Source organism: Sceloporus undulatus, chromosome 5 (assembly GCF_019175285.1).
Source record: "Sceloporus undulatus isolate JIND9_A2432 ecotype Alabama chromosome 5, SceUnd_v1.1, whole genome shotgun sequence".
Lineage (NCBI taxonomy): Eukaryota > Metazoa > Chordata > Lepidosauria > Squamata > Phrynosomatidae > Sceloporus > Sceloporus undulatus.
This window is the reverse complement of record NC_056526.1, coordinates 192,764,177-192,776,451: the sequence shown is the minus strand read 5'-3', so window position 1 is coordinate 192,776,451 and position 12,275 is coordinate 192,764,177. Positions and strand designations below refer to the sequence as shown.

Below are 12,275 nucleotides of genomic sequence, written 5' to 3'. Positions count from 1 at the left end.
CCTCTATGTTTTCTACATGGTTCAACCAAGCGGTTAATCTCTCCATGCATTTCTTTGCTGATTTTCTTCTTGGAAGCAATTGGCAATCTATTTTAGCATCTTTGTTCTCATAGCTGGGAAGTCTTTGAAAACTACAGTTTTGGAAAACTATTCGCAGGACACAACTTATTTTGTGCAAAATTCGCACATGGTGGTTTTGTGCAGAAAACAGCATTTTCTTTGCAGGAAACCACATTTTGTGCCGAGGAAAGAATTTCTTTTGCCCAGAAGATGTCATTTCTCATACAGCAAACACTGTTTTCTGAAGATATCAGCCACAGGAAATAAACCCAGAACTGCCGAAATTCTCACCTGTCCAGGATACTTTTCTCGACTCTCAAGAAACGACATTTTCCCGCTACCATTCTTGCCATTTGTTTGTATTTGTATGCTTTCCAAAATATGTGTTGTGTTGTATCTCCAGCTTTTTATAATCCTCCTTGCATCCCAGCCAGGGAGAAAGGTGCAATGTAAATAAAATGATGAATGGATGGATGGTGCTGACCTGCCTAAACAGAGGCAGGTTTAGGCTCCGTGGGGAATTGGATCAGTGATGTATTACATTGTGGACCAGTAAGACCGACCTAAATCCAGCCTAAGTACCCAAATGGCGCCTGATCCCACCTTGGGAGCTAGGAAGGGCCACACCTGCTTAGTATTTGGATAGGAGACGGTCAATGGATCCCAGATGCTGTTGGCTGTATTTCAGAGGAATCGTAGAGTCGGAAGAGATCACAAAGGACACCCGGTCCAATCCCATTCTGCCATGCAGGAACTCTCAATTAAAGCATCCCCGACAGATGGCCATCCAGCCCCTGTTTAAAGACCTCCAAGGAAGGAAGGAACTGGCAAAAGCAGCTCTAAGGGTTCCTTGTCTAAGAAAATTGCCTGTGAAAGTCATGGGGTCACCATACATCAAAAGGAGACTTGAAGGCACACACACAAACCCACAGATGATCAGCCCCGATTAGTACTTGGAGGGGAGAGTGCCAGCAAATACTAGCAGTTGTAGGCTCTGTTTCAGAGCAAGAAGGAACTGGCAAAACCAACTCTGAGCATTCCTATTGCCTATGAAAACACTGAATTTTATGGGGTTGCCATAGGTCCCCAGGCAGCTTGAAGACACACACAGTCACACAGACACAATTGCTTTGTGTTGGCTTTTGAAATCTCCATGCTGATGTTTGCAGTGTTTTGCATGAAGCTTCTATCTCACCTGGCTGACTTCTTTAACCAGAAGCAATAATGATGTCTCTTCTATTTCCAGCTTTGGAGAGCGCAAAAAATAAAACAGGTAACCCATTTTGAGCTTTCCCTTTCTGCTGCTGTTAATGGTTTGCTTTTTTGCCACAGGAATTGCATGCAAGCACAACTGCCGTTATTGTTTGACAGCCTTGGCTGACGCATGCACGCTGTGGTGCTTCCCTTCCATCCTTTCATGCGCTGCAAGGGTTGGCCTGAGCTTGGCTGTCTTACTGACCAGTCCAGGGGCCAAAGCAGAGTGGTTGCATGGGCCTCGTAGCAAAGCCATGCCACTCAGGCCGGAGTGTTGCTGTTGGCGGAAAAGTGACCCAAGACCTGGGAGAAATGAACCAAGAATCCCTAACTGCACAAAGCACTCTTTGCCTTGGCGGTGGGCAGGCTGAATAAGTGCCTTCTCATTGAATTTAAAGCAAGGAAATGTTGCAGACTTTCCCTCCCAGTCTGGCAAGCCTGAGCCTCCCAGTAGTGGCTCCTGCTTCTTGAAGGCCCCATACAGTGCTATATTCAAAGCTGATAGATTGGGAAAGAAGGAGGAGGAGGAGGAGGAAGGAGTAGAGAGTGTGGCCCTAATGGTCAGACCCCCGGCTGGGCTGTTTCGCCCCTTCCTCATCCTAGAGGGTCAAGAAGACGCAGCGATTGCTTGGTGGCAAAGACAGGAGCTCAGGAGCCTTCTTGGTTAATCATAATGCCAAATATTCCAGGGTTGACCCCTGGCATCACTAATATTTGTGGCAGGAGCCATGGAGAGCCCAACCAGAGTCCAAACTTTTTCTGCAAGAATAGCCAAAGTGTTTGCATAGTCCGCTTGCATCTAAGTGGAGGCGGTTATTGCAGAAAAAGAGAGCCAACGTGGTATAATCATTTCAGCGATAGTCTAGGATTCTGGGGCCAGGGTTCTAATCTCCACTCAGTCCTGGAAATCCATTGAGTGACCCTGTTGCACTCCATTTCTGCCTCAGAGGAAGCCAATGGCAAAACTCACCTGAACAAAACCCTAGGATAACGTTACCTTAGGATTTCCATAAGTCAGAAATGACTTGAAGGAACACAATGCCAGCGATGGCAGCAAAGCTGTGACCCTTTGTGGGAGGGGGCTTTGGTCATTTCAGAAGATGGAAGAGAATGCCAGCCTTTGCACTGACCACAAACACAGCCACGCACAAATGTAAGGTGGACTTGGGCTTGTGTTTGCCACAGACTGGAAGCCATCCTGTACGTTAAAACTTTTTCTCTCCCTTGGGATCCATGTTTTTGTTGGGAGGTTTTTGCATTCTCTTTACCCCCTCCTTAGATAGATAGGGATTTCCTGCATGCAAACTCTGCTCTCTCCCTCACTGCAAGTGACCATGTCCCCATTGTGGGATGCTTTAAATGTGCTTTAATCTGTCTTTAATGCCGAAATTAGCTCTGGTGTGATAAACTCCACTGGCACATTTCTCCTACTCTTGCTGTTTTAAAGCTAGATCCTAACAGGCTTAGCTTTGACATGTTTGATATTTAAATATTTTTGCTTTTTTAGCAGAGGCTCAAGCCTTGGGAAACTTAAAATTATCCTACAGTTTTAAGGTTTGAGCATCTGCCCCAAAGGAGAGCATCCGCTGTGGGCCTATGACCGCAGGAGTGGGCTACCAAGGGCTGCTTTGCACACAGCAAAAGTTCCAGCCCTTTTTGGCTGAGAACATTAATTTGCTCATCTAGTGAAAATCTGTTTTAGGATGGGCTTTTCCTGTTTCCCTCCTGTATCTTTTAACTGCGTCTGATTCTTTTGTAGGCCATCATCCATCCAGACACGAATGAGACGATTTTCATGCCTTTCAGAATGTCAGGTAAGAATCAGTTAAGAGGTGATATGAGAGCCCTGTTTAAGTATTTGGAGGGAGGTCATATTGAGGAGGGAGCAAGCTTGTTTTCTGCTGCTCCAGAGAATAGGACCCAATGGAGCAATGGATACAAGCTCCAGGAAAAGAGATTCTACCAAACATTAGGAGGAACGTCCTGAGAGTAAGAGCTGTTTGACGCTGGAACAAACTCTTTCCTCGGAGATTGTGGTGGAGTCTCCTTCTTTGGAGGCCTTTAAGCAGATGCTGGATGGCCATCTATCTGTCAATGGCGATGCTTTGATGGAGTTCCTGCATGGCAGAAGACGAGGCCCTTGGGGTCTCTTCCAACTGTAGGATTCTATGATTCTAGGTTTGGCCCCGACTCCTGAATTGTGCATATAATGCTGATATGCAGAGCCTTAACTCTCCTAACCAAGCCAGCCTTTGGTTCTGGCCATGCTGCCCCAAGGCATAGATACAGCTGCCAGTCTTTCCTCAATGCCAGCTTTACGTGTTCCAGAATTGTTTTGCGCAAGATCTTCTTCTCTTTTTAAATGAGCAGAGGGAAGTGGTACACACAAAGACCCACTGTGGATCTGAAAGGGGTCTGGGGGCTAGTTCGTGTTGCTGGTTTTGACAAGAGCTTGAAATTCGTATGCTTTTAAGCCACCTCTCTGGGATGGGGCTTGGAGGTCCTGTTTTACAATGGCTCCGTTCTTTCTTGGCGGGGCTGTTGGGGCACATGTAACCTGGGATCACCGTGCAGAAAAGAGGTCTTGAAACAGAGGCTTGATGGCCATCTGTCAGGGATGCTTTGAGAGTTCCTGCATGGCAGAATGGGGTTGGACTGGATGGCCCTTGGGGTTTCTTCCAACTCTACAATTCTATGAAGTCTCATTCATAGACTTGCCATACATTGAAGCCAACTCAATGGCAGATAACAACAACAACAACAACCAGCCCGCGCCCATCCCTGGCAATTTTTATAATGCAGGTAGGTCAGGGATCCAGCACACATAAGGTAAAATCCAAGGATCCCGACCACATCCTTAGGTACATAGATGGAAAGTAATATATTGTTCCTGGACAAGCAAGAGCCACTGGAACCTACTCAGCTGCAATGTCTGGGGAATTTTGTCTGCCAAGAGGTGTGCAAATGGTTCCCTGAGATCTGTCAAGTGGTTCCTATTATGGTCCTCTTGTGGACCAAAGCATTGCCTGCCATTGCATTGCCTCCAGCCTACCTGAGTCCTTGGGGGAAAGGGAAGCGGTCAGAGGGTTAGGACTTCAGCCAAATGAAGCCCCTTTCCACAGGGAAGCAAAGACCGTTTGTGGGAAATATGTAGTGGATCCTGTTGAGACTTTCTTCCCCTTGGTAGCTGAGTTGTAGTATTCTTAGATGCAGTACACTAGGAGTAAGACTGCTATGGGCCAGGAGAGCTCTGTCTGCATTGACATGTGTCTTTCTTCTCCTCCTAGGTTACATTCCTTTTGGAACCCCTATTGTAAGTATTTTAACATCTTATCCCAACTTTGCAGGCTTTGAACAGAAAAGGAGTTTGTAACATTTACTCAAAAATCCAAAATCCACAAAGATGACATAAAGGTCCTCAGAGTAAAGATGTACAAAGCAAACCTGGGGTTTTTGAGGGACTCTCTTTCTCTTTTCCTCTTAACATTGCGCTCATGCATTTGTGCTGAGCGAAGGAGGGAGATCTAGAGATGGGCCTTTGGTGCACACTTCTGACAATTAATGTGGAGGACAGACCTCACGGACTCTCCATGGGTCAGTTTTGGAGCTCCGAGGAAATGTTTGGACTTGACCGTGGAGGGGCTGTGAGGTGTCCAGTGTTGAAAAGAGATGCTGGAGGAGAAAGGAGGGAGTGAAAGGCAGCGGTGTGGGAACAGGGACCACTTTGATGGGCATAGTCCAGTGGCCTCCGGACATTCAGGTTGGGTGGTCACTATCATATGTTACCTTCCCTGCTTGCTTCTTCCTATCCGTCTTCTCACCTGAATATTACAGTGAGAGCCATTGCAGTGGACACTGAATGCTGGGGCTTAAATCCATGCAGTAGCCAGTAGTGGTCAGTTCATCAGAATTGCTGACCCTCTGGGTCCACAAGGGTACGGTCATCCTTACTGTCTGCCAGGTAAAGATGTTCCTATGCAGACAGGCCTATTAAGCGGAGAAGGACCGGGTTTTTAATGCTGGGCTCCCTAAATTTTAATGGTTTGTATTTTAATATATTATATTGTAATTTATAACTGTTTTAACCCTTAAAATTGAATGGTTTTTTAAAAATTTTATATTTATTTATTTTAATGTTTTGTATTCTTTTTAAATCGTACTGTATTGTTTTATACTTGTTCACTGCCTTGAGTCCCTATATTGGGAGAAGGGTGGGATATAAGAAAATACTACTACTACTACTACTAATAATAATAATAATACGGTGGGGACATTTTAGGCCCACTCCAACTCTGGGAGGTTGCTGCCCTTTGCCTCCATTTTTGGACTAGAGCAGGCCATGCGCGGTCCAGCAGTGCTGATGACCAAGGCATATACTTCTGGCGTCCAACAAAGTGCCTGGGCTTCAGTTCCAATCTAGGTATTTGAGAATTATTCTGACCCAGAAAGCATGAAGACAATGAACTTGAGGCTCAGTGTCCATCTTGTGTGCCCTCCGGTCATTTCCCCAGAGGTTACTCAAGAGCAATTGGCCTGGTGGATTGGGTCAGATCTGTCCATCTGCCACTTTTCATGGACTCTAAAACGCACAGCTTCACTTCTGAAAACCCAAAAGCCTGGGTTTTCTATTTCTTTAAAAGATTTCTCTATTGGCCTTTATTACAGAATCTCAGGGCAGTTTACAGTCTGAACAATGCAAAATGCTTCCTGTTTAAAACCATTTAGAGTAATTTGAAACATGTTTAAAGCAACTTTAAAAGCTGCCACGCCGTGAAACCACGTCCCTGCGCACGGAACGGCATTGCGTCTTCCTTCTCCCTTCCATTCCTCAACTCCCCGCAAGCGCTTCTGCGTCGTCCCTTCTGGGCCGCATTGCTTGAGACATATGGACTTCCCAGTAATTATATCTTGAGTGAGGCAATGGCATGGTTCCCAGCATAAAGAGGGGGAAAGGTGTCCTTATTTATGTTTAACATTTGGGTGGTAATCTGTAATTAACTCTGCAAAAAGTTAAACACAAATTTGAGTTAGCGATCAGGTTGACACCCAAAATCGGCCGGCATCCAGACCTGTCAGAGGAGCTGAGAGCTGTCAGCGGAGCTCAGTTGCGCGAGCTGCAAAATGATAAACGGGAGCCTCTTGTCACAAACGACGGAGATATGGGGAGACGGGGGGAGAACGCGGTTCTTCAAATGCTACATTTTAATTTTAACATTTATGCCAATTGATCTGTGAAGTGTAGTGGCATAATTGGCAGGCTGCGCTTGAGTCTGAGCAAAGTGGGGGAGGAATGGGGAGGCGAGAGAGGAGGGGACACAGCCAGGGACCCCCATCTCTTCCCCCGCAAATGGGCCTTCATCTCCCGGCTTAAGCCAGGTCTAAACTGGGACCAGCCCCAGATCCCAGGCTTAACCCACAAGTAGGAGGTTTCAGCTCAGGCTGCCTGGGGAGGTGGGCCAGGCCCATGTCCTTTGGGGCCAGTGGGTTTCATCATCATCATCATCAACATCATCATCCCATGATAATAACTGACGTTGTCATCATCGTCATCATTATACCATGATCATCGTCATCGTCATCATCATCATCCCATGATAATCATTGTCGTCATCATCATCATCATACCATGATAATCATTGTCGTCGTCATCATCGTCAGCATCATACAATGATAATCATTGTCATCATACCATGATCATGATCATCATGATCATCAACATCTTCCCCTCTTCCTCCTACATCATCTTCTTTCTTCTCCTCTTCCTCTTCCATCGTATAATCATCATCATCATCATCTTCCTCTTTCTCCATCATCACCTTCTTCGTGCATCTTTCCCTCTCTTCCTCCTCCTTTTCTCTTCTTCCTCCTCCTTCTCCTCCATTCATTTGTATCCCATTTGTTCTCCAAAGCTGGGACTCCAGGCGGCTGACAATTTTTTAAAAATGACAATCAAAGGCACTTACAAAGACCTAGACACACACACACACACACACACACACACACACACACTCATTGCTCCATGCAGTTGAAACAATAATGCCATTAAAGCCAATTAAAATACATCTTAACGGAGGACATATAGCTCCCTTCCCTGGCAGCAGGTGGGGTGCGGGAATCGTGAGATAAAAACAAACCGGGGGGAAGAAACCCAAATCTCCAGAAACGGCTGCACAAGACAGAAGATAAAAGCCAGCAACAAAAGCCTCATCTTCAGAAACCCTTGCAACCAGTTTTTAAAAGCTGCCGTAGAGCCAGAAAATGTTCACTTTCCAGCGGAAATTCATCCAGTCCAACCCTATTTTGCCATGGAAGAAGACGTCATCCAAGTCCTCCCTGGGACCAATGGCCATCCAGCCTCTGTTTAAAGACCTCCAAAGAAGGAGACTCGCCACAATTGAAGGCACCATTTTCCCCTGTCCAAGAGCTCTGACCGTCAGGAAGTTCCTCCTAATGCTTTAGGTAGAATCTCTTTTCCTGGAGCTTGCATCCATTGCTCCATTATGCCCTGTTCTCTACAGCATCAGAAAACAAGCTTGCTCCCTCCTCAATGTGAAATCCCTTTAAATATTTAAACAGGGCTATTATCATATCACTTCTTAACCGTCTCTTCTCCAGGCTAAACATACCCAGATCCTTAAGTCGATCCTCATAGGGCTTTGTGGTTTCCAGATGTAGAAGTTCCTCCTAATGTTTAGGTGGAATGTCTTTTCCTGTTGTTTGTATCCATTGCTCCATGTTTGAGTCTCTGGAGCAGCAGAAAACAAGCTTGCTCCCTCCTCAAAGTGACATCCCTTCAAATAGTTAAACAGGGCTCTCATATCACCCCTTAGCCGTCTCATTTCCAGGCTCAACATCCCCAGCACCCTCAGTCTCTCCTCATAGATAGCTTTATGGCTTCCAGACCTTTCAACATTTTGGTTGCCCTCTTCTGGACACGCTCAATTGCCTCCCATTGAGGCAGCAATGTCTTCCACTGTCAAACTGCTTTTACTCTCTGGAAGTTCTTCCTGATGTTGAGCTGCAAGAACATGTTTGCCTCTCCTGCAGAGGAGTTAACTTTTCATTGTGCAGCCATTTCTGGAGATTTGGATCCCCCCCAATTTGTTTCTTATCTTGTGATTCCAGCTCCCCACCTGCTGCCAGCAATGAGGAAGGGAGCTGTATGTTCCCTGGCAGACTCCTGCCCATATGGAGAGCATGCATAAAATGCGCCTCTTTGCCGGCACACGCAGCTTCCATGCCTCCTCCTCCTCCTCTCCCTGCAAGCCCACCTTTCCATGGTTCGCAATGGAGACCCCTCTTCCACTTGGAAAGCCCCTCTTTTTGCTTCCCTCCCCCCTTTGGCTCTCTGGCTCCTGTTTCCATTGGTCCCTCAAAGAGGTTTAAGATTGGCAGGTGTCTCCATATTTTGTTTTATCCATTTGTTTGTGGTGCTGTCATCATCACTGTTGTCATCTTTGGATTCCCCAGAATTTAATCAAAGGCATTACAGCTAAAACACAGAGGACTGAGAGTGGCACAGACTCCCTTGAAGGATGGTGGCCTCCCCTTTCCCCCACCTTCGTCACAGAGAGGTTGGGTGGCCATCTCTAGCCGTGGCTCCTTGCATGGGAAGGGGGTGAATAGATGGCCCTTGAGGACCCTCCCAACTCTAGGAATCCAAACTATAATTCAAATTCCAAGAAAAGAGATTCCCCCTAAACTTTAGGCAGAACCCTTTTCAAGAGTGCCTCCGAAAGTGGCCAGTTTGCCTTCTTTGGGGGTCTTTAAGCAGATGGGTTTTTGTGGGTTTTTCGGACTATGTGGCCCTGTTCAGAACAAGGCCACATAGCCCAAAAAACCCACAAAGAACTATGCATGCCGGCCATGAAAGCCTTTGACTTCACATCTTTAAGCAGAGTTTGTAAGTGAGAGTCTTTGGACAATGGAGGTCTTGGAATTGATATGGGAACAGGACCTATGGTACACTTTGGATGATGGGAAATGGCAGAAAATTTGGCCATCGAGCCCAATAAAATTGATATCAGTCCACATTAGAGAAGGTATGCTCAGAATGCTTCATTGGTGGTATCTTACTCCAGTAAAATTGGAATGTATATCTAATAATAATGCTCTAAATGGAGGTTTAGTAGGGTCCTAACTTCATTCATGGTGGGATTGTCCAGTGATACAAGGATTTTGGCAGGATATATAGGCAGAAATTAATCAGATGGTGGGATGCCATCTCGCCCTCCATCCAGGACTGGCATTACTAAATTTATTTAAAGGTGTGAATAAGGAAATAGTGTGTAAAGATTTGCTTTCCTTTCTATTATTAGCGGCCAGAGAGGTTATTGCCAGCAACTGGAGGAACCCTATAGCACCCAGTTTAGTCTAAGAAGCTTTGTATCAGAAATACTAACATGGCAAGTAAGACGTGCAAAAGAACAGAAAGAGAATAATATCTTTGAGATAACATGGCCCTTGTGGTCTCTTCCAACTCTATGATTCTATGCTTCCCATAGAATCAAATTAATAAGGAAAGAAGTCATAGTCTATCGACCTATGTTTGGAAAGGATTAATCCAATACAGTAGAACAAATAATTGCAAAGATTTACTTTGTATTTCAAGATCAAGATAACATAACTTACAAATGTTCTATGTAAGCATTTTTCAATGTTTTCATGCTGTTGATCTATCTTTCTTATATTAATTTTTGCTTTTTCTAAATGAATAAGTTTTATTTTTTTAACAAAAAAGACCATGGAGGTCTTGGGAGGGAATTTGTTCCCGGAGGCAGACGCACACCTCTCTTGCAAATGATTCACACTTTCCAGTCTTTGGGCTCCTTCTTTCCTTCCTTCCATCGTCTCTTCTAACAGTTCTCTCTTTTTCTCTTGCAGGTTGTTGGTCTTCTCCTGCCAAACCAGACACTGGCGTCCACCGTCTTCTGGCAGGTAATGGTTCTTTGCCCATCGTCTCCCATTCACAAAGTCTTTCCTTGTGCAAACACCAACAAAATTCTAGCTTTCATCTTGGCTTTTTGGGAGAAATCTTGGGGTTTCCTTCAGCGGGTGGAAAGGAAAGTTGGAAACTGTCCCACAAAAGGACCCGTTTTGCATTGAGGAGTAAATGTGATGAAATTGCCACCTGCTTAGAATCATAGAATCATACAGTCCTTGAATTGGAAGAGACTCCAAAAAGGACCCTGATCCAGTCCAACACCATTGTGCCATGCAGGAACTCTCAATCAAAGTATCCCCATTGAGAGATGGCCATCTAGCCTCTGTTTAAAGACTTCCAAGGAAGGAGACTCCATTACAATCTCCGAGGAAGGAGTGTTTTCCACTGTTGAACAGCCCTTACTCTCAGGAGGTTCCTCCTAATGTTGAGCTGGAATCTCTTTTCCTGGAGCTTCCATTGAGACTCTGTGTCCTATTCTCTGGAGCAGCAGGAAACAAGCTTGCTCCCTCCTCAATATGACATCCCTTCAAATATTTAAACAGGGCTACCTTTTCTGTGGAAGTGCCTGTTGAGCTCCAGGAGCCCTTTGTTGTGGTTGTGGAGATGCGCTTGAAAGTGTGTGTTTGTGGCAATGGTCACTGGAGCCTGAAGATTGAAAGGATTGCAGAGAAAGGCCTTTCCGGAGGCAGAAGGAACCTGCAAATGCCTCCCCTGACTCTGTCTGAAGAAGCTAAAGAAATGACACAAACAGATGCAATACTAGTTCCTTTCTAATATTTTTCTATGAGATTGCAGGCAGTGAGCTATGTCAGTGGAGTGTGTCGGTGTGTGTATCCCTGGATGTCAATGTGTTCGATAAATCAGAGCTGGATAAAGTAAGTTTAATAAATACTGCAGATCATTTAACTTCCAGTATTAAAAGCCAAGGGAACAAGCAAGCTTGTTTTCTGCTGCTCCAGAGACTAGGACATAGAGGAAGGGATTCAGGCAACAGGAAAGAGATTCTGCCCCAGCATTCATAGAATCATAGAGCTGGACGAGACCTCCGGGGCCACCCGGTCCAGCCCCATTTTGCCATGCAGGAAGTCACAATCAGAGCACCCCCTGCAACAGATGGCCATCCAGCCCCTGCTTAAGAACCTCCAAAGAAGAAAGAACCTGCTGACAGTGGAAGCCGCCGCTGCCTTGGAGGTTGGTGGAGTCTCCTTCTTTGGAGATTTTTAAACAGAAACTGGATGGCCATCTTTGGGTGCACTTTGATGGAGAGTTCCTGCATGGCAGAAGAAGGGGATTGGACTCGATGGCCCTTCTTGGGATCTCTTCCAACTCTAGGATTCTGTGATTCTAGAATGGAGGAAGCTTGTTTTCTGCTGATCCAGAGAATAGGACCTGGAGCAATGGGTTCAAACTACGGGGAAAGAGATTCCACCTAAACATTAGGAAGAACTTCCTGACAATAAGAGCTGTTTGATAGTGGAAGATGCTCCCTTGGAGATTTTGGTGGAGTCTCCTTTGGAGGCTGTTTTTAAGCAGAGGCTGGATGGCCATCTCTCACAGGGAGGGCTTGGATTGTGTATTCCTGCATGGCAGAAGGGGGTTGGAATGGCTGGAGCTGGGGGTCTCTTACAACTACAATTCTGTGATTCCCACCAACCCCCTCCCCCCTAAAAAAAGCTGATATGATGGTCTGCCATGCAAAGGCCTGGGGCAAGGGGGAAAGTGGTCTCCTGCCCCTCCAACTCAATTGCCATCCCCTGCCTAAAGCAGGCGGCCATCTTCTTCTAGCAAAGTGGAGGACCAGGTGAGGCAAAGCAGAAGCAAAGCTATGGGTCTCTCTCTCTTTGTGGCCCCTCCAGGGTGCATTTTATCATGGGGCCCACACAAAGGAGACCAGGGTGAGTGGGCTGTGGGTTATCAGAAACCTCACTGCTGCTCTGCCTGGCTCTTGACCCCTAAGTGGCTCCCAAATCCAGGAGCAGTTAAGGGGTCTTCGTCTCTCGGCTGGTTGTCCACTTTG

The 12,275-nt window shown here is 46.0% G+C and overlaps 1 protein-coding gene across 3 annotated transcripts in view; it reads left to right on the top strand.

The window, feature by feature from the left end:
* The first annotated feature begins 1,309 nt into the window (after positions 1-1,309).
* Positions 1,310-12,275, top strand: part of SFXN5 (sideroflexin 5) — a 91,128-nt gene continuing 80,162 nt past the window's right edge. For 2 of the 3 annotated variants that reach the window (XM_042467000.1, XM_042467002.1), the window contains exons 1-4: positions 1,311-1,333; positions 3,074-3,128; positions 4,602-4,627; positions 10,198-10,251. In XM_042467000.1, coding sequence (XP_042322934.1) covers positions 3,110-3,128; positions 4,602-4,627; positions 10,198-10,251 — 99 coding nt within the window. In that variant the 5' untranslated portion in view covers positions 1,311-1,333; positions 3,074-3,109. Of the gene's footprint in view, positions 1,334-3,073; positions 3,129-4,601; positions 4,628-10,197; positions 10,252-12,275 lie in introns of all 3 variants that reach the window. The other variant, XM_042467003.1, reaches the window with a different exon arrangement.